We start from the raw sequence: 27,345 nt of genomic DNA, 5'->3' as shown, positions 1-27,345 counted from the left end.
AAACATATTTTGTATGCTTTGGAATGTCATCTCACTTAGAATGGGTATGAAAACTTTGGTGTGGATCCTTGGAAAGAGAGCATTACTGTTTGATTGTGAAAGGTTAGGTTTAGCCCCATCTCTTGAATTTTCTCATGTCCCCTTTTCTTCAGTCATCCCATCACTGACTTATTCAAACCCTCTAAATCTCTGGCATTTACTATTGTTGTCTTCATGATTTTCCTGTCTCTACCTCACCTCCTTCTGATCCATTTGCTATCCTGCTGCCAGAATAATCTTTCTAAAGACCACTTACCTGATGATCTTGCTTTTCTGGGTAAAGATTTTCGAATCTTCCCTCACATCACACACACACACACACACACACACACACACATTTATTCCTTGAAAGGTCCCTTCCCTTCACTTACTGTTCCTAGTCCCTCCTTTAACTGACCCTAAACTACAACCACCACCTAGCTACACTGGCATTCTTCCATCAGGACTTTCAGTTACCCCTCCCTCTACTTCTGGCACTTTCTCTCCATGTCTTGTCTTCCTGTTGAATATAGTCATCTAGGCTCTTACAGATCCATTTCCAGGAAACATATGCTCACAATAAAAATAAAAACATAAAATGCAAGAGGAAGAATCATCAGAAATAATAAACTACAGAATTAGACCAAAACAAATGTATATATTGAAATAGATTTAGGATATAAAATTTGTTTTATATGTATAAAGAAATAAAAGAGTAGAAGAATGGAAAGAATAAGAGACTATCAAAATGATCAAGTAGAATTGAAAAAGAGTAGTATTGAGAAATGAAAAATGTAATCACTGAAATAAAGAATTTAGTGAATGCTGAAACAGCAGATTAGACACAGGTGAAGAGAGACTCAACAAATTAGAAGACACATTTGAAATAAATAAGCAGCATGCACCACAGAGAGATGAAGAGATGGAAAATATGAAAGCCAGGTTAGGGGACAGGGTAAAGTGACTGATTTTTGTATCTTATCTGAGTTCTAGAAGGAAGAGCATGTGGGAAAAAGAAATACTTAAGAGATAATCTATGGGAATTGCCCAGAATTGAAGAGAGTCACCAATGTTTAGATTCAGGAAACCTCTCAAATCCCTAGTGATACAAAGGAAAATAAATTCCCACCCAAAACAACACTTTATATTGGAACTGTAGAACACCAGAATCAAGAGATGTTAAAAGCAGATAAAAGATAAGTATAACAAATAAACAAACAAAATCAGAGACAAGAACTGTTCAAGTTCTGAGAGGGAATAATTACCAACCAAGAATTGTAGACTCATTGACTTTCTCTTTCTTTCTCTTTGAAGAATGAAGGTACGATAAAGCCGTTCACAGAAATATAAAATCAAAGAGCATTTAAGGCCAATTAACCTTCACTAAAGAAGTGTTAATGGATATACTTAGCAAGAAAGAAAATTATTACAGAGGGCAGTTATGAGTACTTATAATCTAGTAGCTAGAAACAAATGGCAGGTCCTCAGGTAGAATCACATATTTGAACGGTAATAAAGCTGTTTGTACAACAACATCTTTATGAAGTTGATGGAATTCAAAGGAAGAAGACAAGATAAATCTAAGTGAACAATTGAAAATATAGTTGGAAAAGGCTTACCAGACTTAAAGCATTCTAAGGTCCCTGCGTTATTTTGTTTAATTTTAGGCTTTGTTAAATTGTTCAGCAGAATGCAGTGTAAAATTTTAAGGATGACCACTTAAAGAAGAGTAATAAGACATATACATTTCAAACCAGTAGGAAAAATGGAATGGGATTGGGGTAGATTTCAGTCTGTTCAACAGAAAGGAAGAAGAGAGGGGAGGAGAAAATAACTGAGAAAAAGAGACAAATAAGCATAAAATAAAATAAAATGAAGTGATAAGGATATAGAGATTTGAATAAATTATTTCCAACTTTGATTTTAAGGATATATATATAACAGTTAGAAAATATTATGCAGACTTTTCAATTACATGTGGAATATTGACATTTTTACTTAACCATAAAACCAGTTTCAATAAATTTAAAAGAATTAGTAACATAAAAATAAAATTTCTTAAAACTGAAAAGCAATAATGTATCTCACTTATAAAAGCTCATATTGTGCTGAGTTAGATGAATGGAAAACAATAATTTAAAAAAAAACACCTAGAAACATGGTCACATTTTAAACCACCAAAAATAATGATGATATAAACTTATTTGCTATAATGGAATGAGAGCTAGTTTAACTTCAGCAGAGCTGTAATACAAGAAGCAAAAAGAAATATAGAAACAAGTATAAGTTCTGAAGGAAAATAACTTTTTTAAGAGAAACTATTATTTAAACCATCGTAAAACATGAGTGGAGAGGATGAAGAGGGAGACTAAAATCTTGCTAATGTTCTTTGAGACATAAGTAGAATTTAACCATGGACATTGTTTAAAAATTGAGATAAAGTACTGCGTTATAAATAGAAGGATGATCAGTAGAAAATAAATTAAATGTGATATTTTGTGTGCTTTTCAAAATCATGAAACTGATTTTCCTCCTCAGAAAAAGTCCTGTTTTCTGTTTCATGTTTTAATATGACTGCATGTTTTTTCATTCATTGTTCTTTCATCTGATAGTGAGAATATTCTTGGTTAAACAGTGAAAGTTTGTTTGTACTTTAGAATAGGTGTATGAGGCTGTTTAAGCATGGGGATTTTTTTACCCAATCTATTTTTTTTATAGACTACTGTTGGCTTGCGGAAGCAGACCTGTGAAAACTGTTAAGGATGATGAGTAGCACCACTGGGTGGATTTCGGTGACACAATATAATTCATGTCCTTAACATCTTACTATTATTATACATAGAAACGTCCACCAATTATTGTTGCTGATAAATAACTGAAACATTTTCCTGTAAGTGATTAAAATATTTGTCGATTTCTCAGATTTTTAAATAGAATGAAATTGGATCTTATCATGAATTTTCTATAAAAATCTGGAGTTCCTTTTAGGTTAACAGATTTGTATCTTTTATAAACTAATTTTAAGTTCTAGAATCTTATATAATGCTTATATGTAGTCTTATGTATAATATACATATAGTCAGGTTTACGAAAGAGAAGACCATTTCCATACCTGGTATAATTCAACAAATTCTGTGAATTTTTAATTTCCACTTGCTGCGGAATTAAAATGTTTCACCTTCTATTTGACATGAGTGCTGTACACCAGCACAGTTTGGAAGTTTTGTACAGAAAGAGAAAAAAACACCCTCTTCAGAAAAATTTTTAAAGAAATGTTTAGTTGTACCTTGTGAAAATAATACCAAATAGCTATTTTATCTTTTTTTTTTTTTTTTTGCAAATATGGACATTTTTTTTATCATCTTTTTTGGAGTATAATTGCTTTACAATGGTGTGTTAGCTTCTGCTTTATAACAAAGTGAATCAGCTATACGTATACATATATCCCCATATCCCCCATATCTCCTCCCTCTTGCGTCTCCCTCCCTCCCACCCTCCCTATCCTACTCCTCTAGGTGGTCACAAAGCACTGAGCTGATCTCCCTGTGCTATGCGGCTGCTTCCCACCAGCTATCGGTTTTACATTTGGTAGTGTATATATGTCCACGCCACTCTCTCACATTGTCCCAGCTTACCCTTCCCCCTCCCCGTATCCTCAAGTCCATTCTCTAGTAGGTCTGCGTCTTTGTTCCCGTCTTGCCCCTAGGTTCTTCATGACCATTCTTTTTTTTTTTAGATCCCATATAAATGTGTTAGCATACGGTATTTGTTTTTCTTTTTCTGACTTACTTCACTCTGTATGACAGACTCTAGGTCCATCCACCTCACTACAAATACGTCAATTTCGTTTCTTTTTTAGGCTGAATAATATTCCATTGTATATATGTGCCACATCTTCTTTATCCATTCATCTGTCGCTGGACACTTTGGTTGCTTCCATGTCCTGGCTACTGTAAATAGAGCTGCAATGAACATTGTGGTACATGACTCTTTTTGAATTATGGTTTTCTCAGGGTATATGTCCAGTAGTGGGATTGCTGGGTCATATGGTAGATCTGTTTTTCGTTTTTTAAGGAACCTCCATACTGTTCTCCATAGTGGCTGTATCAATTTACATTGCAAGAGTGTTCCCTTTTCTCCACACCCTCTCCAGAATTTATTGTTTGTAGATTTTTTTATGATGGCCATTCTGACTGGTGTGAGATGATATCTCATTGTAGTTTTGATTTGCATTTCTCTAATGATTAATGATGTTGAGCATTCTTTCATGTGTTTGTTGGCCATCTGTATATCTTCTTTGGAGAAATGTCTGTTTAGGTCTTCTGCCGATTTTTGGATTGGGTTGTTTCTTTTTTTGATATTGAGCTGCATGAGCTGCTTGTAAATTTTGGAGATTAATCCTTTGTCAGTTGCTTCATTTGCAAATACTTTCTCCGATTCTGAGGGTTGTCTTTTCGTCTTGCTTATGGTTTCCTTTGCTGTGCAAAAGCTTTTATGTTTCATTAGGTCCCACTTGTTTATTTTTGTTTTATTTCAATTTCTCTAGGAGGTGGGTCAAAAAGGATCTTGCTGTGATTTATGCCATAGAGTGTTCTGCCTATGTTTTCCTCGAAGAGTTTGACAGTGTCTGGCCTTACATTTAGGTCTTTAATCCATTTTGAGTTTATTTTTGTGTATGGTGTTAGGGAGTGTTCTAATTTCATTCTTTTCTATTTAAAAATCTGAGAAATCGACAAATATTTTAATCACTTACAGGAAAATGTTTCAGTTATTTATCAGCACCACTTATTGAAGAGGCTGTCTTTTCTCCATTGTATATTCTTGCCACCTTTATCAAAAATAAGGTGACCGTATGTGCTTGGGTTTATCTCTAGGCTTTCTATCCTGTTCCATTGATCTATATTTCTGTTTTTGTGTCAGTACCATACTGTCTTGATTACTGTAGCTTTGTAGTATAGTCTGAAGTCAGGGAGCCTGATTCCTCCACCTCCGTTTTTCTTTCTCAAGATTGCTTTGGCTATTTGGGGTCTTTTGTGTTTCCATACAAATTGTGAAATTTTTTGTTCTACATCTGTGAAAAATGCCAGTGGTAGTTTGATAGGGATTGCATTGAATCTGTAGACTGCTTTGGGTAGTATAGTCATTTTCACAATGTTGATGCTTCCAATCCAAGAACATAGTATATCTCTCCATCTATTTGTATCATCTTTAATTTCTTTCAACAGTGTCTTATAGTTTTCTGCATATAGGTCTTTTGTCTCCCTAGGTAGGTTTATTGCTAGGTATTTTATTCTTTTTGTTGCAATGGTAAATGGGAGTGTTTCCTTAATTTCTCTTTCAGATTTTTCCTCATTAATGTATAGGAATGCAAGAGATTTCTGTGCATTAATTTTGTATTGTGCTACTTTACCAAATTCATTGAATAGCTCTAGTAGTTTTCTGGGAGCATCTTTAGGATTCTCTATGTATAGTATCATGTTACCTGCAAACAGGGACAGGTTTACTTATTCTTTTCCGATTCGGATTCGTTTTATTTCTTTTTCTTCTCTGATTGCTGTGGCTATAACTTCCAAAGCTATGTTGAATAATAGTGGTGAGAGTGGGCACCCTTGTCTTGTTCCTGATCTTAGAGGGAATGGTTTCAGTTTTTCATCATTGAGAAAGATGTTGGCTGTGGGTTTGTCATATATGACCTTTATTATGTTGAGATAGGTTCCCTCTATGCCTACTTTCTGGAGGGTTTTTATCATAAATGGGTGTTGAATTTTGTTGAAAGCTTTTTCTGCATCTATTGAGATGATTATATGGTTTTTATCTTTCAATTTGTTAGTATGGTGTATCACATTGTTTGATTTGCATATATTGAAGAATCCTTTCATTCCTGGGATTAACCCCACTTGATCGTGGTTTATGATCCTGCTGTTGGATTCTGTTTGCTAGTATTTTGTTGAGGATGTTTGCATCTATGTTCATCAGTGATATTGGCCTGTAGTTTTCTTTCTTTGTGACATCTGTGTCTGGTTTTGGTATCAGGATGATGGTGGCCTCGTAGAATGAGTTTGGGGGTGTTCCTCCCTCTGCTATATTTTGGAAGAGTTTTAGAAGGATAGGTGTTAGCGCTTCTCTAAATGTTTGATGGAATTCCCCTGTGAAGCCATCTGGTCCTGCCTGGGCTTTTGTTTGTTGGAAGATTTTTAATCACAGTGTCAATTTCAATGCTTGTGTTTGGTTTGTTTATACTTTCTATTTCTTCCTGGTTCAGTCTTGGAAGGTTGTGCTTTAATAAGAGTTTGTCCATTTCTTCCAGGTTGTCCATTTTATTGGCATAGAGTTGCTTGCAGTAATCTCTCATGATCCTTTGTATTTCTGCATTGTCAGTTGTTACTTCTCCTTTTTCATTTCTAATTCTGTTGGTTTGAGTCTTCTCCCTTTTTTTCTTGATGAGTCTGGCTAATGGTTTATCAATTTTGTTTATCTTCTCAAAGAGCCAGCTTTTAGTTTTATTGATCTTTGCTATTGTTTCCTTCCTTTCTTTTTCATTTATTTCTGATCTGATCTTTATGATTTCTTTCCTTCTGCTAACTTTGGGGTTTTTTTTGTTTTTCTTTCTGTAATTGCTTTAGGTGTAAGGTTAGGTTTTTTATTTGAGGTGTTTCTTGTTTCTTGAGGTAGCATTGTATTGCTATAAACTTCCCTCTAGGACTGCTTTTGCTGCATCCCATAGGTTTTTGGTGATCGTGTTTTCATTGTCATTTGTTTCTAGGTATTTTTTGATTTCTTCCTTGATTTCTTCAGTGATCTCTTGGTTATTAAGTAGTGTATTGTTTAGCTTCCATGTGTTTGTATTTCTTACAGATTTTTTCCTGTAATTGATATCTAGTCTCATAGCGTTGTGGTCGGGAAAGATACTTGATATGATTTCAATTTTCTCTAAATTTACCGAGGCTTGATTTGTGACCCAAGATATGATCTATCCTGGAGAATGTTCCATGAGCACTTGAGAAGAAAGTGTATTCTGTTGTTTTTGGATGGAATGTCCTATAAATATCACTTAAGTCCATCTTGTTTAGTGTATCATTTAAAGCTTGTGTTTCCTTATTTATTTTCATTTTGGATGGTCTGTCCGTTGGTGAAAGAGGGGTGTTAAAGTCCCCTACTATGATTGTGTTACTGTTGATTTCCCCTTTTATGGCTGTTAGCATTTGCCTTATGTATTGAGGTGCTCCTATGTTAGGTGCATAAATATTTACAATTTTTATATCTTCTTCTTGGATTGATTCCTTGATCATTATGTAGTGTCCTTCTTTGTCTCTTGTAATAGTCTTTGTTTTGACGTCCAAATAGTTATTTTATCTTTATATATGTATCTAATGAGATACCTGAGAATGCACTGCTTTATTCATTAGTAATCTAATTTTTTATTTACTTGTTAAATATGTGCGTGCACGCATGCGTGTGCATGCGCACACACACACACACACACACACACACTTCCTAAAATGATTGGGTTTTCTACTCTTGTAACAGCAGTGGCCTGTATTTTTGAATAAACATGAACAATTAAACATAATGATTGTTTTATGGAAACTTTTTGGTCAGAGACCCAAGTTTTCAGTGAACTGTTGCTATTAATAATTAAATAATTTTTAGGTAAACATTACATTAAACAGCAATGCTGTATTATAATAGTGTACCTCAGTAGATTAAACCTGAAAATATTTACCAGGAATTAATTGTTTTAAAACTTTAGGTGTCATTTGGATCCAAATTCTAAAATATAAAATTTTCCTTTTTCCCCTATATATTTTGTGTATATTCTTGAAACTCTACAAAGAAGGTACTGTCTTGTTTTTTTTCCCCTCTGGCAAAATGAGAAAAGTGGTATTTTATGAAGGGATCATTAACAGGTACTTGTGCTTTGAATGGATTGATTGTACTTGCTGCCTTTAGCTATGAACATCTTTTTGACAACTGTCCCCTGTTGAATATCTTGGAGAAAAGAAGGAAGAGAGGAAAGGAGGAAGACAAGGAAGAAGGAGAGGGTGGGAGGAGGAGAGATGGATGGACAAAAGGAAAGTATTTCCAAATTGCAAGACAGCGTATGAATGGAGTTTTATCCTAGTTAGACAAGCTTTTTGAAACTCCCAGTTGATTATTTAAAGCACCAAATACACATTTCTTTGCAATGATGTGTATTCTCTTTTCTCATTCTACCACAAAGCAGTGAATCTTTAGCTTTGGAATATGTTGGTTATTTTATTTTAAATGTTTTCCAGTGAAAATGCCCAACTTACCAAACATAGTGTAAAAATTTCTTGTGTAACTTAAATCTTGTCCTAAAATTTTAACAATTGTTATAGTATTTATGGATCAAATATTATAGTATAGGTGTTATTTTTTTGTTAAATTTTGTAAGTTTTTAAAGTTACATGGACTTTTAGAAGAAGCACTCCTGTAAATATAAAGGAACATCTAACCCTTTCATGTTCATCACAGGTTTTTAAAAAATTTGTGCAGCAGTTTTTAACTCTTCTACAATCATATAATACAGAAAGAAATACATAATTTTGTCTCCAATTTTTAGTGGAGAAAATTGAAGGATAAAAAAAAATCTCTAAAGTTTCAAAATAAATTATTCACTCAAAAAATATTTATTAGGGGGCTTCCCTGGTGGCGCAGTGGTTGAGAATCTGCCTGCCTATGCAGGGGACATGGGTTCGAGCCCTGGTCTGGGAGGATCCCACATGCCGCGGAGCAACAAAGCCTGTGAGCCACAACTACTGAGCCTGCGCGTCTGGAGCCTGTGCTCCGCAACAAGAGAGGCTGCGATAGTGAGAGGCCTGTGCACCGCGATGAAGAGTGGCCCCCACTTGCCGCAACTAGAGAAAGCCCTCGCATGGAAACGAAGACCCAACACAGCCAAAAATAAATTAAACAACAAAAAAAATTTATTAGGTCCTTGCTCCATGAAGCAACTTATATAGCAGCAACATTTGTAGAAGAAAATTATGTGATTTTGGCAATTACAGTAATTTGGTAATTCACGTGAACAATGTATGAACAGAAAAATATAAAATTGCACACTTTTTTATTGAGTAAATTTGACTTGTAACATTGCATATGTTTAAGGTATACAGTATGTTACTTTGATACATTTATATATTGTTAATGTGATTGCTGAAGTAATATCACATTATATAATTATAATACACATGATCACATTATATAATTATAGTACAGTATTACTGTCTATTTATTATACTCTTCATTAGATCTTCATGGCTCATTTACCAATTCTTACAAGTTTGTACCCTTAAAGACCATCCCTCTTGTCCCTGTCCCTGGTAACCACCGTTTTATTCTGTTTTTCACAGGTTTAACTTTTAGATTTCACATGTAAGTGACATCATACAGTACTTGTCTTTCTCTATCTGACTTACTCTCTTAGCATAATGTTGTAGCAAATGGGAGGATCTCTTCCTTTCTCATGGCTGAATAACATTCCACGGTGTATGTATACCACATATTTTTTTACCCATTCATCCACTGATGGTCTTTTGGGTTGTTTCCATATCTTGGCTATTGTGAGTAATGCTGTGATAAACATGGGAGTGCGTATATCTCGTCAAAATCCTATTTTCATTTTCTTTGGTTGTATACCCAGAAGTGGAATACCTGGAGTATACGATAGATCTACTTTTAATTTTTTGAGGAGCTTCCATCTTGCTTTCTATAGTTGTTAGACTAATTTACATTCCCACATCCTCACCAGCATCTGTTGGTCCTTGTCTTCTTGATGATAGCCATTCTCACAGGTGTGAGGTAATGTTTCACTGTGATTTTGATTTGCAGTCCACTTAGGATTAGTGATGTTGAGCATCTTTTCATGTGTCTCTTGGCCATTTTGATGTCCTTTTCAGAGAAATGACTATTTACTTCTTCTTCCCATCTTTTAACCAGATTGTTTGTTGTTTGTTATTGAGTTGACTGAGTTCCTTATATATTTTGGATATTAATCACTTATTCGATAAATGGTTTGCAAAATTTTTCTCCCTTTCTGTAGGGTGTCTTTTCATTTTGTTAATTAATTAATTCTTTTGATGTGCAGAAGCTCTTGAGTTTGATGTAGTCCCATGTTTTGATTATTTTCTTTTATTGTTTGTTATTTTGGCATCATGCCCACCAAATTATTGCCAAGACCAATATCAATAAACTTCTCCCCTAACATTTTCTTTTAGGATTCTTATGGCATCAGGTCTTATGTTTAAGTCTTTGACCCATTTTGAGTTAATTATTGTGAGTGGTGTGAGATAGGGGTCTACTTTCAGTGTTCTGCATATGTTTCTCCAATTTTTCCAGCACCATTTGTTGAAGAGGCTATCCTTTCTCCACCGGGTATTCTTGGCTTCCTTGTTGAACACTAGTTGACCGTATATGCCAGGGTTTAATACTGGGCTCTCTATTCTGTTCCGTTGGTCAATTTGTCGTTTTTCCCCCCAAGTACAATACTGTTTTTCTACTATGGTTTTGTGGTATAGCTTGAAATCCAGAAGTGTGGTATCTCTGGCTTTGCTCTTTTCTCTCAAGATTGCTTTGGCTGTTTGAGGTCTTTTGTGGTTCCACACACATTTTAGGATTGTTTCTTCTATTTCTGTGAAGAATGCCTCTGGTATTTTGGTGAGGACTATGTTCAATTTGTTGATGGCTTTAGAACTATTGATATTTTAACAATATTAACTCTTTGGATCCATGAACATTTGTTTGTGTCTTCAATTTCTTTGATTTTGTTTGTGTCTTTCCATTTGTTGGTGTCCTTGATTTCTTTCAGCAGTTTTGCAGTTCTAATTGTACAGATCTTCCACTTCCTTGGTTAAATTTATTCCTAAGTATTTTACTGTTTTTGATGCTATTGTGAAAGGGATGGTTTTCTTTATTTCTTTCTCAGATGCTTTATCATTAGTGTAGAGGAATGAAATTGAGTTCTGTACGTTGACTTTGTATCCTGCCAATTTACTGAAATTGTTGATTAATTTCAATAGTTTTTTGGCTGATTCTTTGGGATTTTCTATATATTGAATCATATCATCAGCAAATAATGACAGTTTTACTTTTTCATTTCTGATTTGGATCTATTTTCTTTCTTTGTCTTGCATAATTGCTCTAGCTAGGACTTCCAGTACTATATTGAAGAAGAATAGTGAGACTGGGCATCCTTGCCTTGTTCCTGGTCTCAGAGGAAACACTTTCCATTTCTCTCCATCAGGTATAATGTTACCCTTGTGTTTGTTATACATGGCCTTTATGTTGAAGTATGTTCCTTCTATACCCAGTCTGTTAAGGGTTTTTATTATGAAAGGATGTTGTTTTATGTCAAATGCTTTTTCTTTCTCTATTGAAAAGATCATGTGATTTTTATTTTTTCTTTTATTGATGTGATGTGTTGGATTTATTGATTTGCATATGTTGACCCATCCTTTCATCCTAGGAATAAATTCCGCTTGGTCATCGTATATAATTCTATTAATGTGTTCTTGAATTTGGTTTGCTAATATTTTGTTGAGAATTTTTGCACCTATGTTCATCAGGGATATTGGTCTATAGTTTGCTTTTCTTGTGGTATCCTTATCTGGCTTTGGTATCAAGGTAATGCTGGCCTCATAGAACAAGTTTGGAAGTTTTTTCTCCCCCTCAATATTTTGAAAGAGTTTGAGGAGGATTGGTATTACTTCTTTAAATGTTTGATAGAATTATCCAGGGGAGTTTTCTGATCCTGTAGTTTTCTGTGTTGGGAATTTTTAAATTACTGATACAGTGTCTTTACTCATTATTGGTCTGTTCCTACTTTCTATTTCTTCCTGATTCAGTCATGGTAGGTTGTGTGTTTCTAGAAATGTATCCATTTCTTTTAGGTTGTATAATCCATTGGCATATGATTGTTCATAGTAGTCTCTTATGATTCTATGTATTTCTGTAGTATCAGTTGTAATGTCTTCTCTTTTCATTTCTAATTTTATTTATTTGACTCTTCTTTTTTTTCCTGAGTCTAACTAAAGGTTTGTCAATGTTGTTTATCTTTTTGAAGAAACATTTTGTAGTTTCCTTGATCCTTTCTATTGTTTTTCTGGTTTCTATTTCATTTATTTGCATTCTGATACTTACTATTTCCTTAGTTCTGCTAACTTTGGGCTTAATTTTTTCTTCTTTTTCTAGTTCCTTGAGGTATAAAGTTAGGTTGTTTACTTGAGATTTTTCTAACATCTTAATGTATTTAGTGCTATAAACTTTCCACTCAGATCTGCTTTTGCTGCATGCCATGATATTTGATATGTTGTGTTTTCATTTTCATTTGTTTTGAGATATTTTTTATTTCCTTTTTGATTTCTTCTTTGACACAATGGTTGTTTAGACGTGGGTTTACTTTCCACATGTTTGTAGATCTTCTCATCTTCCTCTTGTTGTGGACTTCTAGTTTCATACCAGTTGTGGTCACAGAAGATAGCTGATATGATTTCAGTCTTCTTAAGTTTGCTAAGATTTGTTTTGTGACCTATCATATGATCCAGCCTGAATGTTCTATGTGCACTTGAGAAGAATGTGTGTTCTGCTACTGTTGGATGGAATATTCTATATGTGTCTATTAAATCCATTTGTTCTAAGGTGTGGTTCAAGTCCAATGTTTCTTTGTTGATTTTCTGTCAAGACAATCTATCCATTGCTGATAGTGGGGTATTGAAATTCCTGCAATTACTGCATTGTTGTCTATTTGTTCCTTAATATCTATTATTACATACTTGTATATTTCAGTGATCAGGTTTTGGGAACGTACATATTTATTATTGTTATATGTTCTTGATGTAGTGACCCCTTTACTGACCTTCTTTGTCTCTTCTTACCTTTTTTGGCTTGAAGTGTGTTTTGTCTAATACAAGGATGGCTATACCCACCTTCTTTTCATTTCTATTTGCTTGGAATATCATCTTCCATCCTTTCACTTTGAGCCTATGTGCCTTTAGAGCTGAAATGAGTCTTCTGTAGAGAGCATAGAGTTGGACCTTGTTTTTTCAGCCATCCACCCACTATGTGCCTTTTGATCGGTGAGTTCAATCTGCTTACATTTAGGGGTGATTATTGATATGTAAGAATTTACTATTGCCATTTTATCTTTTGCCTTCTGCTTATTTTGTCTCTCTGTTGTTCCTTTTTTCTTCTCTTTCTGTCTGCCCTTATAAGTTGGTGGTTTTCCATGGTGATTTGCTCACTCTCCCCTTTTTTATGTTTATGTTTCTGCTCTAGATTTTTGCTTGTGGTTACCATGAAGTTTACATAAAACATCCTACAGGTAAAATAGCCCCTTTCCTGCTGATGCCAGTTTATCTTAATTCACCTATAAAGGTTTCATCTGCTTACTCTTCCCCTTTTCTATTTTTAATGTTAGAAATGATCTCTATGCTGTGATTTCATTACCAAGTTGTAGTATCTATAGCTATTTTTAATGCTCTTTTCCTTTAACCATTATATTATAGTTAAGAATTTAATATACTGTTCTAGAAAAGATTTACAGTATTCTAATTATGAGTATTTATCATCTTAATCAGAGTTTTGTGTACTTTTGTCTTTTTGTTTCAGCTTGAAGAGCTCCTTTCAACATTTCTCATAAGGCAGGTCTAGTGGTGGTAAACTCCCTCAGCTTTAGTTTGTCTGGGAAAGGCTTTAATTCTCCTTTATATCTGAAGGATAACTGCCACATATTCTTAGATGGAAATTTTTATCTTTCAATATTTTGAATATGTCATTCCACTATCTCCTGACCTTCAAAGTTTCTGCTGAGAAATCTACTGTAGCCTAATGGGGGTACCTCTGTAGGTTGCTGTCTTTTTTTTTTTTCCCCCCTGGCTGCCTTTAAAATTGCTTCTTTATAATTGAATTTTGACAGCTTCATTAAAATGTGTTTTGGAGGTCTTTCTGTGATGAGATAACAAGATATTCTGTTAGCTTCGTGGATCTGTATATTCATCCCTTCCCCAGATTTGGGAATTTCTCAGCTATTATTTCTTTAAATAAACTCTGTCCCCTTCCCACTCTCTTCTCCTTCTGGGATGCCCATTATTCTTACGTTTCCCTTTCCAATAGAATCAGATATTTCTCATAGGCTTCACTTTTTAAAAATCTTAGCTCTCTCTTTTCTTCCACCTGAATTATTTCTATATTTCTATCCTTGAGCTTGCTAATTCCTCTTCTACCTGATTTGCTCTATTTCCAGTGCATTGTAATGCATTCTTTATCTCATTTATTGAGTTCTTCAGCTCCAGAAATCTGTCTGATTCTTTTTTAGAATTTTAATCTCTTTGGTAAAGTATTCCTTCTGCTTGTTATTTTCATTCCTAATATCATTGCATTGCCTTTATGAGTTTTCTATTGAATTTCTTCATAACAGCTATTTAAAACTCTTTATCAGTTAGATCACAATATTCCATACCTTTGGGTTTGGCTACTGGAAAATTGTCTTTCTTTTTTTTGCGATACCGTATTACCAAGATTCCCTAAATAAAAAATGGAACACCATTTTTATTTAGGTAAGACTTTACTTTGATCCTAAGAATGCAACAGGTTGGTAGTTAGGAGCCTTCCTTTCCAGAAGGTGGCGCTATGGCACAAGTTTTTGGTTTCTCTTACCAGCGTTAACTAGCGGCTTCTAAGATTGGGAACCCACACAGTTAAAACAAAACAAAACAAAAACAACAACGACAAAAACAACGCGTGGTGGCAGAATGTGGACGCAGGGGGGAGGTGTGTGTACTTAGCACTTGGGGCTTTGTGGGTGTCCATGGCCTGGTAGAGGTATCCTCAAGTTGGGATGGGGGCGGTGTCCCAGGGGTCCTTGGGTGGTCGGTCCCCTTGCCTCCAGGGGCAGACAGCAGGAGACATTTTACTTCAGTTCTCTTTGTCTGTCTACTTACCTTTCCTTTCCCTCTGCCCATTCACTGCAGTCTCTCCTCAGAGAGAGCAACTGGTCCCGCCAGCTGTAACACACGTGGCTGGGCAGACTTCCAGTCACTGCCTTCATCCTCCAGCTCCTCTGCCGGAAAGGTGGTGCTGGCTCGCTGCCAGAACAGCAGCCGCCTTCTGTGCTGTCACAGCCTCCTGCCACCAGCTCTGCAGCCACTTACCTCAATCCCTGCTACCTACTCCATGGTCCAATCCACCCACTTTGGATGCACAGGTGAATGGATCTCTTGGATGTCGTTGTATGCTGTGGATAGGTGCTTTTTTTTTTTTTTTTTCTGGTTATGGACGTCCTAATAGTTGTAAATCAAAGGAGAGAGAGAAAAAAGGAACGATTCACACTATCATGATACTGACGTCACCCCAAAACTGCATATTTCATTGCTCTGTGACTATTTCAACAATTTGAGTAAGTTGTGTGGAATATTAGACTTTGCCCCTTAAATGGATATTTCAGATTTATGTACAAGCAAGGAAGTTTTCCAGTTAATGAGCTATGGATAGTGAAAGTCTTTTTAAACTAAATATTTAAAGTAATATCAATACTAATATGAGTCAACAGCTGAGTTTCCCAAGTGCATCTTTCTGGGCACTAGCGTGATAGGGCTTCAGATTTTTGAAAGTATGTCTTTTACACTGCCCAACTCTCCAAATCTGGTTTAATAACCACAGAACATAATACAGATACCAGGGCTACTCATATGAAAACTGCAATTTAGTGCACACTCCTGGTGGCCACGTTGAGGGTCTCTCCTGGCACAGTTGAGGTTTTCATCCACTGCAGAGATCTCTCAGCTCCTGTCCCGAGTGTTGTACATTTCCTTCTCTGAAGAACAGAATGTGTCTGCCTTAAGTACACAAATAAATCCTCTCACTAAATCAGAATTTCAGGGGCAGGGATGGGGAATTGCCCCTTGGGTATCAGTGTCTGAAAAACTGCTGTGTCTATTTCTCCCCTGAATTTCATTGCACAAAATTATACAATCTTGATAAATCTAGACATGTTACTTCTAACACAGACATGTTCTCATCTTTCCATTTGTGAATTATTTTTGAAAAATACCTGAGTGTGTTGGATTGCTGAATTTTACTGACATGCCCTGTTTAAGCAGGAATGAGAATGCCTTCTGAAATGAATACTTCATTGGCAGTCCCTTCCTATTAGTGAGAACCCCTCTTCTCTATCTATATTTTCCTGGGTCCCACTATCACATACCTACCCCACACCCAGCCTGGAAATTAAGACCGCATGATTTTTCTGTTAGGATGAACTTGGCTGTTTCAATGTTTTAAGCTCAATATATGTCAGGGTTGAAATATAACTTAGATATGGAGATTTAAGAAAGTTGCTCTCGGACTTGTGATCAATTTAATTCAACAAACATTTATCAAATGCTTACCATGTGCCAGGCACTGTGATAGAAGCTGAAGAAATAAAGATAAATAGTGGTTCTTTAAAAAAAAAAAAAGTGCTGTTCCTGTATGAGAAGCAGTATGATTCATTAAACTGGCACAAGTTATAATTTTAGAAACACTCCCACCACTGGGAATCTGTTCCTTTTGTCGAATATAATTTTTCAGCAGTCATGAGTGAATAATAATTGGAATAATTAAAATTGACCTTTAAAACAGATCTAAATCCTTGTCTGCTTAGGGTGCTGAAGCAGGACAATCCATGAAAAACTACAGCCATTCTCCCTCCAGATATTTGATTCCTCTGAAGGCTGGTAGAGTCACACACCCTTGCACAATTTTAAAACCATGAAGGGATAGAACTAAGTTTTATAAATGGGCTCCAGGATGTATAACTGGGGAAAAAAAACCCTGAAAGTTTCTCTTCTTTCTCAGTAAGTTATTTAAATCATAGCACTTATTTTTAAGTGAATACTCAGGGTAGTTGATAAAGAGAAAGCCCCCCTGCCCTTTTTTAAAAATAAACTTTATTTTTTGAGCAGTTTTAGGTTTATGTAAAATTGAGCAGAAAGTACAGAGATTTCCCATATACCCCCTTCCCTCACACATGCTTAGCCTCTGCCATTACCAGCATCCTTCTCCAGAGTGGTGTTGATACTTTTTTTATTTTACAATTGGTGAACCTGTGCTGACACATGATAGTCACCCCAAGTCCATAGTTGATGTTTCACTCTCACTGTTGTACATTCTGTGGGTTTGGACAAATGTATAATGACATGTATCCAGCATTATATTATTATACAGAATAGTTTCACTGCTCTTAAAATCCCTTATGTTCCTCTTATTCATTCCTCTCTCCCATCTAAACACTGGCAACCACTGATCATTTTACTGGCTTCACACTTCTGTTTTTTCCAGAATATCATATAGCTAGAATCGTATGGTATGTAGCCTTTAAAGACTGGCTTCTTTCACTTAGTAATATGCATTTGGGTTTCTTCTGTGTCTTTTCATGGCTTGATGGATCATTTCTTTTTATTACTAATGTTCCACTATATGGATGTACCACAGTTTGTTTATCCATTCCCTACTAAAGGTGTCTTGGTTGCTTCCAAGTGTTGGCGTTTAATGACTAAAGCTGCTATAAACATTTTTGTGCCTGTTTTTGTGTAGACATAAGTTTTCAACCCCTTTGGGTAAATACCAAGGAACAGATTTTGGATTGCATGTAGGAATATGTTTAGTTTTGTAAGAACCGGCCAAACAGTCTTCCAAAAAGGCTGCACCATTTTGCATTCCCACTACCAATGAGAGCTCTACATCCTTGCCAGCATTTGAGGTCATTAGTGTTCCAGATTTTGACCATTTTCATAGGAGTGTAGTGGTATCTCATTGTTGTTTTAATGTGCATTTCTCTGAAGACATATGATGTGGAGCATCTTTTCATATGCTTCTTTCTCATCTGTGTATCTTCTTCGGTGAAGTGTCTGTTAAAGTCAGCTTAGGACCATTTTTTAATTGGAGTTGTTTGTTTTCTTATTAGTAAGTTTGAGTTCTTTGCATATTTTGGATAAAAGTCATTTGTTAGATGTGTATTTTGCAAATATTTTCTCCCATCCTATGGCTTGTGTTTTCATTTTCTTGACTGTCTTTTGCAGGGCAGAAATTTTTAATTTTAATAAAGTCCATCTTATCAGTTCTTTTCTTCATGGATCGTGGCTTTGTATCTACAAAGTCTTTGCAGAACACAAGTTCATCTAGATTTTCTCCTATGTTATCTTCAAGGAGTTTTATAGTTTTGTGCTTTACAGTTAGATCTGTGAACCATTTTGAATTAATTTTTGTGAAGGGTAAAAAGTCTGTGTCTAGATTCATGTTTTTGCTTATGGAAGTCCATTTGTTCCATTACCACTTATTGAAAAGACTATCTTTGCTCTATTGTATTGCCTTCGCTACTTTGTCAAAGGTCAATTGATTATATTTGTGTAGGTCTACTTCAGGGCTCTCTGTTCTGTTTCACTGATCTATTTGCCAGTTCTTTTGCCAATACACTGTCTTAATTACTGTACCTTTATGGTAAGTCTTGAAATCAGGTAGTGTCATTCCTACCACTCTGTTCTTCTTCAATATTGTTTTGGCCATTCTGGGTCTTTTGCTTTACCAGATAAACTTTAGAATCAGTTTGTTGATATCCACAAAATAACTTGCTTGAATTTTGATTGAGATTGCCTTGAATCTATAGATCAAATTGGGAAAAACTGAAATCTTGACAATATTGAGTATTGTCCATGAACATGGAGTATCTCTCCATTTATTTAGCTCTTCCTCGATTAATTGCTCAGAGTTTTGTAGTTTTCCTCATATAGATCTCATGCATATTTTGTTAGATTTATACCTAAGTATTTTATATTTTTTAGGTGCTAATGTAAATAGCATAGTGTTTCAGATTCCTAATTCCACTTGATCATTGCTGGTATATAGAAAAACAACTGACTTTTGTATTTTAACCTTGTATCCTGTGACCTTGCTATAACCACTTATTAGTTCCAGGAGTTTTTGCATAGATGATCTTGTCATCCATAACAAAGACATTTCTTTCCTAATCTGTATCCCTTCTATTTCCTTTTCTTGTCTAATTGCATTAACTAAGACTTCTAGTAGGATGTGGAAAAGGAGTGGTGAGAGGGAAAATCTTTGCCTAGTCTTGATCTTAGTGGGGAAAGTTTCCAGTTTCTCACCATTAAGTGTGGTGTTAGCTGTAAGTTTTCAGTAGATATTCTTTATCAATTTGTGAAAGTTCAACTCTATTCCTAGTTTACCAAGAGTTTTTACCATGGATGGGTGTTGGATTTTGTCAGATGCTTTTCTTCATCTATCGATAGCACCATGTGATTTTTCTTTGTTAGCTTGTGGATGTGATGGATTACATAAACTGATTTTTGAATGTTGAACCAGTCCTGAATACCTGGGACAAATTCCACTTGTTTCAGTATGTAATTCTTCTTCTATTTTTTAAAAATCTGTTAAAATTTTTATTTTATTTTACTTTATTATTTTGTTTTTGGCCACACCGTGTGGCTTGTGAGATCCTAGTTCCCTCACCAGGGATTGAACCCGGGCCCCCTGCAGTGGAAGCATGGAGTCCTAACCACTGGACTGCCAGGGAAGTCCCTGTAATTCTTCTTATACATTGTTGGATTTGATGGCTAATATTTTGTTGAGGATCTTGCATCTGTGTTCATGAGAAATATTGGTCTGTAGGTTTCATTTCTTGTAATATCTGTGATTGGTTTTGGTATTATGGTACTATTAGCCTCATAGAATAAGTTAAAAAGTATTCCTCTGTTTCTATCTTCTAAAAGGGATTATGGAGACATGGCATGATTTCTTCCTTAAATGTTTGGCAGAATTCACCAGGGAAGCCCTCTGGACTTTGTGCTTTCTGTTTTGGAAGGTTATTATTATATTATTAAAATAATTATTTGAATTATTGTTTTAAATTTTTTAATAGATATTTGTCTTTCTCCGTCTGACTTATTTCACTTAGTATGATAATCTCCAGGTCCATCCATGTTGCTGCAAATGGCATTATTTCATTCTTTTTAATGGCTGAGTAATATCCCATTGTATATATGTAGCACATCTTCTTTATCCATTCATCTGTCCTCAACAAAATACTAGCAATCCAAATCCAACAATACATTAAAAGGATCATACACTATGATCAAGTGGGATTTATCCTAGGGATGCAAGGATTTTTCAGTATCTGCAAATCAATGGCTGTGATACACCACCACAAGTTAAAGAATAAAAACCATATGATCATCTCAATAGATGCAGAAAAAGCTTTTGACAAAATTCAACACCTATTTATGATTAAAGACTCTCCAGAAAGGGTCCTAGAGGGAACATATTTCAAAATAATATAGACCATATACAACTAACCTACAGCTAACATCATACTCAACAGTGAAAATCTAAAAGCATGTCCTCTAAGATCAGGAGCAAGACAAGGATGTCCACTCTCACCACTTTTATTCAACATAGTTTTGGAAGTCCTAGCTGTGGCAAACAGAGAAGAAAAAGAAAAGGAATCTAAATTGGAAAAGAAAGAAGTAAAACTGTCACTGTTTGCAGATGATATGATATTAGACATAGAAAATCCTAAAGGTGCTACCAGATAACTACTAGAGCTCATCAATGAATTCAGTAAAGTGACATTTTCTTTGCTGAGGAATTTTTAGTCTACTTTAGAACATAATGCATATTGAAAAGATGCCATTTATATACAGTTGTGTATAAACTGGATTTGAAAGTTCTGAAGAAACTAAGAGCATGCATCACCAAGGAGCTGTAGTAATCCAAAGAGGTTTGTCTGGGACTATTTTTTATTTATGGAGGGGGTAGATTTAAGTAGTTTTAGGAGGAGGTCAAGGGTCTGGAAAACACTCAGATAGTGTCACTTAGATTGAGAGGATTAAGGCAACTATGTTTTCCCCAGCTATGGGAAGTTCCAAATTTCTAAGATTTTACCTGGAGAAAAGAATATATATATAATTTTTAAAAACAGAAGCGAAATATTGTTTAATAATTTCAGTATAAAGCTGTTCTGTTGGCAGGACAAACAATAGGCCATTGATTAAAATGATGTTACAATAGGTACAACTACTGAGACAATGTTTGCTCATTTAATACATAAGAACGTATTATAGAAGCATGCACACAGGGATGTGCCGAGCACTCTGATCTGAATCATACATAAATCATGAACAATTACGGTGTGTCTGTATTTTCTATAAGACACGTTACAATGGATCCTCAGTTTCCCTTTAGAGTTCCTAAGTTTTTCTGAGAACATTTGAGCTTCTGAGTACATTTGAACTTTTGAAGGAATAAGTGCATTTCAAAACTGAGATTATTTCATAGAATAATTTCTTATTAATATGAGTGTTATTATGAAGAGAAATAAACTTGCTTTAGCCTATTGAACTGTAATATTATCTGTCTATTTTCATTTGTTAATTCTTACAAGATTATTACTTGTACTCACCTCATTTTCCCCCTAAGTGCTAAATAGTTGTACTTTTCAGTTGTTTTGCCATCTCGTTTGTTAAAACAATTATTTATGAATAATTGTTGTAGCTTTGAAGCATTTCAGGATTCATCTTTTTTTTTTGGATAGAAATAGTATGTATCAGACTATTGATAAGAATAATATTCAGTGGAAATCAAATACTTTTTAATGATTCCAGAAAAAGAAAATTAAATTGTGTCTTAACAAGTTTGGCTCCAGGAATCGTAGTATAAAATATAGACATTTCAGATTGAAAACAATGGTTAAGGAGATTTTTGGGTGGCATCTGAGACTTCACCTTACTTGAATGTAATTTAGTTAAAAACACAGTGAATGTACTGAAAACACTGTCCAAACACAGAGCCGCTCTTTTCCAAGTACCTTATTGGACATGGTCACGGTTTTTGATCACGTGCATTCTCAAATTTGACTGTGTGGAAGTGAATTGGAACAACCAATTAGGGTTGTAAAGAAAATGATCACTTTTAAAATTGTTTCTCAAAGGCAAAGATGACTTCATAAGAGCGAGTACATCTTACTCTTTTTTTTTTTTTTTTTTAAAGACTAAGATTCATATGCCTTCTTTTGAGGAAAGAATAAAAAATGAGAATATGGCTTGGAACGTTGAATGCTGCCTTCTATATCTCTCTATAGGGAAAACGTCCTTATAGAATATTTTGAAGAAGCTTATGTGATGACTTGTCTTACCATACTGAAAATAATAAAAGCAAGCACTATTAATCCTCATAGAAACCCTATGAATTGTGTGATTCCCCTTTGTCCAGTTGTGTGATTCAGTTGTGTGACATCCTCATTGTACAGATGAGGTAACTGAGGCTTAGGGAGGGCCAGTGACTTCCCAAGAGTAGGCAGCTTGGTAAATGTCATGCCCACACCCTGTCTGGCTCCAGAATCTACACTTGGTCCTCACTGTTTCCAACCCAGAAAGGAGAGACCCCAATACGGTGAGATGAGAAAGATGTGAGCAGAGGGGACTGAGTGGGGAGCGTCTGGGGAGACTCAGAAAGGAAGCCGTGCTGAGGGGGGTGGGGGAGGCTGGGAAAGGAGCAGGCTTCCCAAGCTAAACAGTTGATGGAGATAATCTTCACTTAGCCTCAACCAGCTCTGTGACTTTGAGCAGGTTACTTAGATCCCTGGGACACCTTTACCTAAAGGGGGAATGATGCAGGCCTGGTCTGCTCAACAGGCAGAGAAATTGTCCCCTGAGAAATTGTCACGTTAACATTCGAGTTAGCACAGCTGACTGTGGATTGTGGATGATCCCAATCTTCTGGAATTTTCTGAATGGCTAATAATGCCCCAGTAATGTCTCAACAGCTCTGTACTTGCAGTGCACACACTCACAACGGGTGTTTCTTTGCTCTTCCTTGTGCCAAGGACCCTTCGGGTACTTTGCTGAAGCCTGACCCCTTCTCACAGCAATGCTTGTAAATGCATAAAATGTATACATAGGGTTACAAAGTAAATAGTTATATTGAAATGCTGATATCAATGTACTAGAAATTGTAACATAGTGTCTTCTTAGTTATTAGCGCATTCAAAAACAAGATCTAGTGGTGACTTTAATAAATACTGTTATTTTGAAGTAAAGGGGACCATAAACAATATTTCTAGATGTCTTGGACAACGATTGCTATTAAAATATCTGTAACTTATGTTGGTAACATATGCACGGGCACTGGTGAATATAGTCTGGTTTGTCTACCTTTGTGACTGAAGAATATGCTAAATTTTAGCTAGAGGTTAGTGAAAATAAAGATGTAATTTTTTTCTATTCATCTCAACAGACCCCCTATATCATATTTGTACCACACGTTAAGAACCCCTGAGCTGTGTGGTTCACTGCTTCAAGTTCTGTGAAAAACCCTCCTGAGCTTTGATTGAACTTCTAATGAATCTTTAGATCAAGCTAGGGAAAACCAGTACCTTAAAAGTAGTCTTCCTATTTGCAATCATTGTAGTCTGAATTTATGTAGTTTTTCTTTAATGTCTTTCAATACAATTTTTATAATAATCTCCATAAATGTCCTGCAAATTCTGTAAGATTCATTCTTAGATCCTTTATATGTTTTGTTAGTATTTGCTATTCTATTTAATTTAATTTCTAACTATGGATAAGTTTAGAAATACTATCAGCTTTTGTATAATGAATTGTTAAGCTAGCCAATGACTTTCAGAATTTCTACCTCCATAATCATATCATCTGGAAACGATAACGGTTGCTCTTTTTTATCCAATTTTGTGCTTTTAATTTTTAAATTTTCTCTTACATACTGATAGGACTTTCAGTGCAACGTTCAATAGAAACGGTGGTGTCTGTGAAAGTGTTCTTTCTGATTTTCAAGGAAATACTTTTAATATTTTCCCATTTAGGAGTGATGTGCTGGAACCAATTTTTAGCAGCTAGCAAGAGCCAATCATTAACTTTTCATGAATTTTGCATGAAAATACAATCATTATTAAAAATTAAATTATATAAACATAATTAATTAAATCATATTAAAACAAAAGTAATACATTCTGAAAACTCACCACTTCCTACTTTATTTTATTTCATCTTGCTGTTATCAGTGCTCTTGAGGTTATTTACATACCTTGTGTCTGCGTGGTGAAAATACTATATAATGATTCTTTTTCCAACTTCCTGGTCAGTGACATCACGCTGATAGCTGTGAATTGGCCATGGTATGAGTACCATGTTTGCCACAGGCTCTAGCATTTTCCTAGCCTGTTAACTAAAAAGAAAGGAAATTAAGGAAGAAGAGAAGGGAGGGTGGCAGGGAAACAGGAAGGAAAGGAAAGTAAAAGGGAAGGAAGAAGAGAGGAAGAGAGGACAGGAAAGCTTTAATCAGTGTATTAACCCGCACGTGGTGTTTCCCCCCAGATAGCTGTGACGCTCCTCTGGCGTCTGCCCTGCCCCGGGCTTCCTTCAGCAGCTCCTCAGAGCGGTCCAGCAGCCACGGCCCTGGCTTTGCAAGTCTTAATCGCAGAGACGGTGAGTCTGCAGCTGTCTTCTTGTCAATCCACCCTGATTCTTTCCCAGAGAGAATTATTTTCATTTTTAGTTCATATTCCTTCTTATAGGTCAAAACTTAATTACATTGAGTTTAATGAAACTGAAGAAAGCAGCAGGTTCATCATATCTGCTAGTATTCCTCTGCTAGCTTTCTTCTTGCTTATGATCCATTTTTTGGTTTGTTTTGATATCTTCCTTCCCTATTGATTGCCAGCAAATGATCATCAATAAGATTTATGAGAAGGGAATTATTGGAGTCTAGATTTTTTCCAGGGTTATCATCCCTTTTTAGTTTTAGGACCGGCGACAGAAGGGTGACTAGTCAAGTGCGCTGGTCATGAATAACGACAACAACACAAGAAGGAGCCAGTGCTGCAGCCACTGGGGAAGCCTGATGTTTGCAAGATGTGAAGCTGCCAAAGGATGTCATGGGAAAATGACTCCATTCCCAGGACTTGGCCTGGGAGGAGACCAGGTGAAGGCTGCTACTGAAAATAAAGATTCCCTTCCTATTAGTGGGAAGGGAGTTAATGACTTACTTTTTGGAAAGGTCCATTGTTGCTACTTGAATGTTGTCGAGTGAATTACCTCTTCTATTGCACAAATACTAATTCAGTGGATTAAATAAGTGAATACATACACTTCAAATTCAAATGCTTTGCTACTTTTTTTGATTAACTGTCATTGGAGTATGGTTGCTTGACAATGTTGTGTTAGCCTCCACTGCACAACAAAATGAATCAGCCATACCCATACAGATATCCCCTCCCTTTTGGACTTCCCTCCCACTTAGGTCACCACAGTGCATTAGGTAGAGCTCCCTGTGCTATACAGTATGTTCCCATCAGTTGTCTATTTTATACATAGTATCAATAATGTATATATGTCAATCCCAGTCTCCTAATTCCTCCCACCCCACCCCTTTCCCCCTTGGTATGTTCTCTACGTCTGTGTCTCTATTTCTGCTTTTGTTTTGCTACTGTTTTAAGGGATAGATTTTTTAAATGAAAGATGAATTCAGAAAGTAAAAGTTAAAATTAACTGTGTCCCATGTAAACGCACTGCTGTAAATTCTGGAGATACTACTAAGGAATTGAGTGTTTTCCTCCCTTTCTTTGACATTTCTAAGATCAGAGTTAAAGTCTAGCTTGAACTTTACTGTGTCCTTAAGGATCAAATTTGGGAACCTAGTAAGTGATCAAATAGATTGGCAGGGAAGAGTAAGAACACAGGTGAAGAAATTCAATGAGTTCAGGATGGGAAGGCATGTCCATTAATTGTCCACCTTCATGGTCTTTTCCCAGGAAAAAGCATTTTGTGGCCAGATATTTACTCCTCAAAGCATCATTCATAATCATTTTTAGCACCCCAGTAAAAATATATTCTCATTGAAACCAGATTTCAATGAGATCAGTTATCAAATTACCCATTTTCGGTCTGGTGGTTATTCTAATATCAGCTTAACATCTAAACTTTCCAGTGGTTTCCCTAAAATTGTAAAAACTAAATAAACCATATTTAATTAGTTTAAAGAGGCCCGAGGGGCTTGTGTGTTGTGTTTCTAATTTGCATGTGTAGAGTGTCTTTATGATTCAGGCCTCCAGTGCTATCAATATGGTGGCACTGGGAAGTTTATAAACATTAGAAGGGAAAATCCTGAAGCTTAAGATGAACTTATTTCCATTATATTTAATTAAAAAACTAATAACTCAGAATATTATAAGCCATCATTATAAAATGGTAAGTACAAAGCTTATCTTTTATATTTAAACTACTCTCTTTGCAAATTTAAATTAATTATTTTAAGAGTGGCAATCAACTGATGAGGGTTTTTTTTTCATGGTTGTTGCTACTCTGATTGCATATAGTGTACATTTCACTAAATATCCCTAGATATTACCACCTGATTTCAGACCCATTTCTAAAGCACGCTTTAGACAGCACAATTTATCAATATTCCTTCTGAAGGATTATCTATATGTGTTTTCTGTTAAAAGCCAGCATCCCAGAGTCTTCATTGACATTTCCTTTGCCTTGGTAAATGCTGGAGAACATATTAGTTCACTTTAGTTTAGATTATTATGATGTAAAATGTGGATAGTATGAAATGTGGATGAATATAATGAGGGTGATGATTCTTCATATATAGTAGTTTTAGCTTTTTTGAATATTTTGTGTATGATCTAGTGAGGAAAATCATGTTAGACTCCCTGATTGTATGGTTAAAATTTCCTTGGTCTGTGTTGTGGTATTTGGAAGTTTTAAAGAAGGTGGTCTGTCTTACACCCCTAGTTTCTTATTTTGCCCATAAGTCATTGCGCTTCTAGAATGTTCATTAAGAATTAGAAATGTCTCAAATATCACAGCTTCCACCAAGAACTTTATACATAGCAGCTGATCAATTCATCTACCTGATACATAACGGTAGTAAGAGAATAGTCTATACATAATTTTTGATTGTATGTGTGTGCATATATATAAATTTGACCCACTGTATAACCCCCCAAAGCCAAATAATTCAAACTTTAAGGCATTTTATGATTTTAAAGTACTTCACTGATTCAACACATAACAAATGTTAATTAATTGACTAGAACTTATTGCACATTTCATGTTTTCTCTTTTACATATTTTTTACTTATGCAGTTTATGTATTTATTTTGTTTTCTATTAATTTATGAAAAGTAGTAAAATATTTCTTAGGAAAGACTTTGCAATAAATAGAAGAAAGAAGTCTATGAAGGATATTAAGAGGAATGAGCAGAGAAGTTAGGAGGGATCCAGGCGTTTCTAGGGACAG

At 35.4% G+C, this 27,345-nt stretch overlaps 1 protein-coding gene across 10 annotated transcripts in view; it reads left to right on the top strand.

The window, feature by feature from the left end:
* The window catches only part of LOC309633719 (contactin-associated protein-like 3), a 257,758-nt gene that overhangs the window by 74,215 nt on the left and 156,198 nt on the right, over nucleotides 1–27,345 (top strand). For all 10 annotated transcript variants that reach the window (XM_082402932.1, XM_082402942.1, XM_082402940.1 and 7 more), the window contains one exon: nucleotides 24,414–24,524. In XM_082402932.1, the coding sequence (XP_082259058.1) occupies nucleotides 24,414–24,524 (111 nt within the window). The remainder of the gene's footprint in view (nucleotides 1–24,413; nucleotides 24,525–27,345) is intronic.

This window comes from Balaenoptera borealis (genome assembly GCF_965194805.1).
Source record: "Balaenoptera borealis genome assembly, chromosome: 8".
Classification (NCBI taxonomy): domain Eukaryota; kingdom Metazoa; phylum Chordata; class Mammalia; order Artiodactyla; family Balaenopteridae; genus Balaenoptera; species Balaenoptera borealis.
This window is presented reverse-complemented; position numbering and strand designations above follow the sequence as displayed.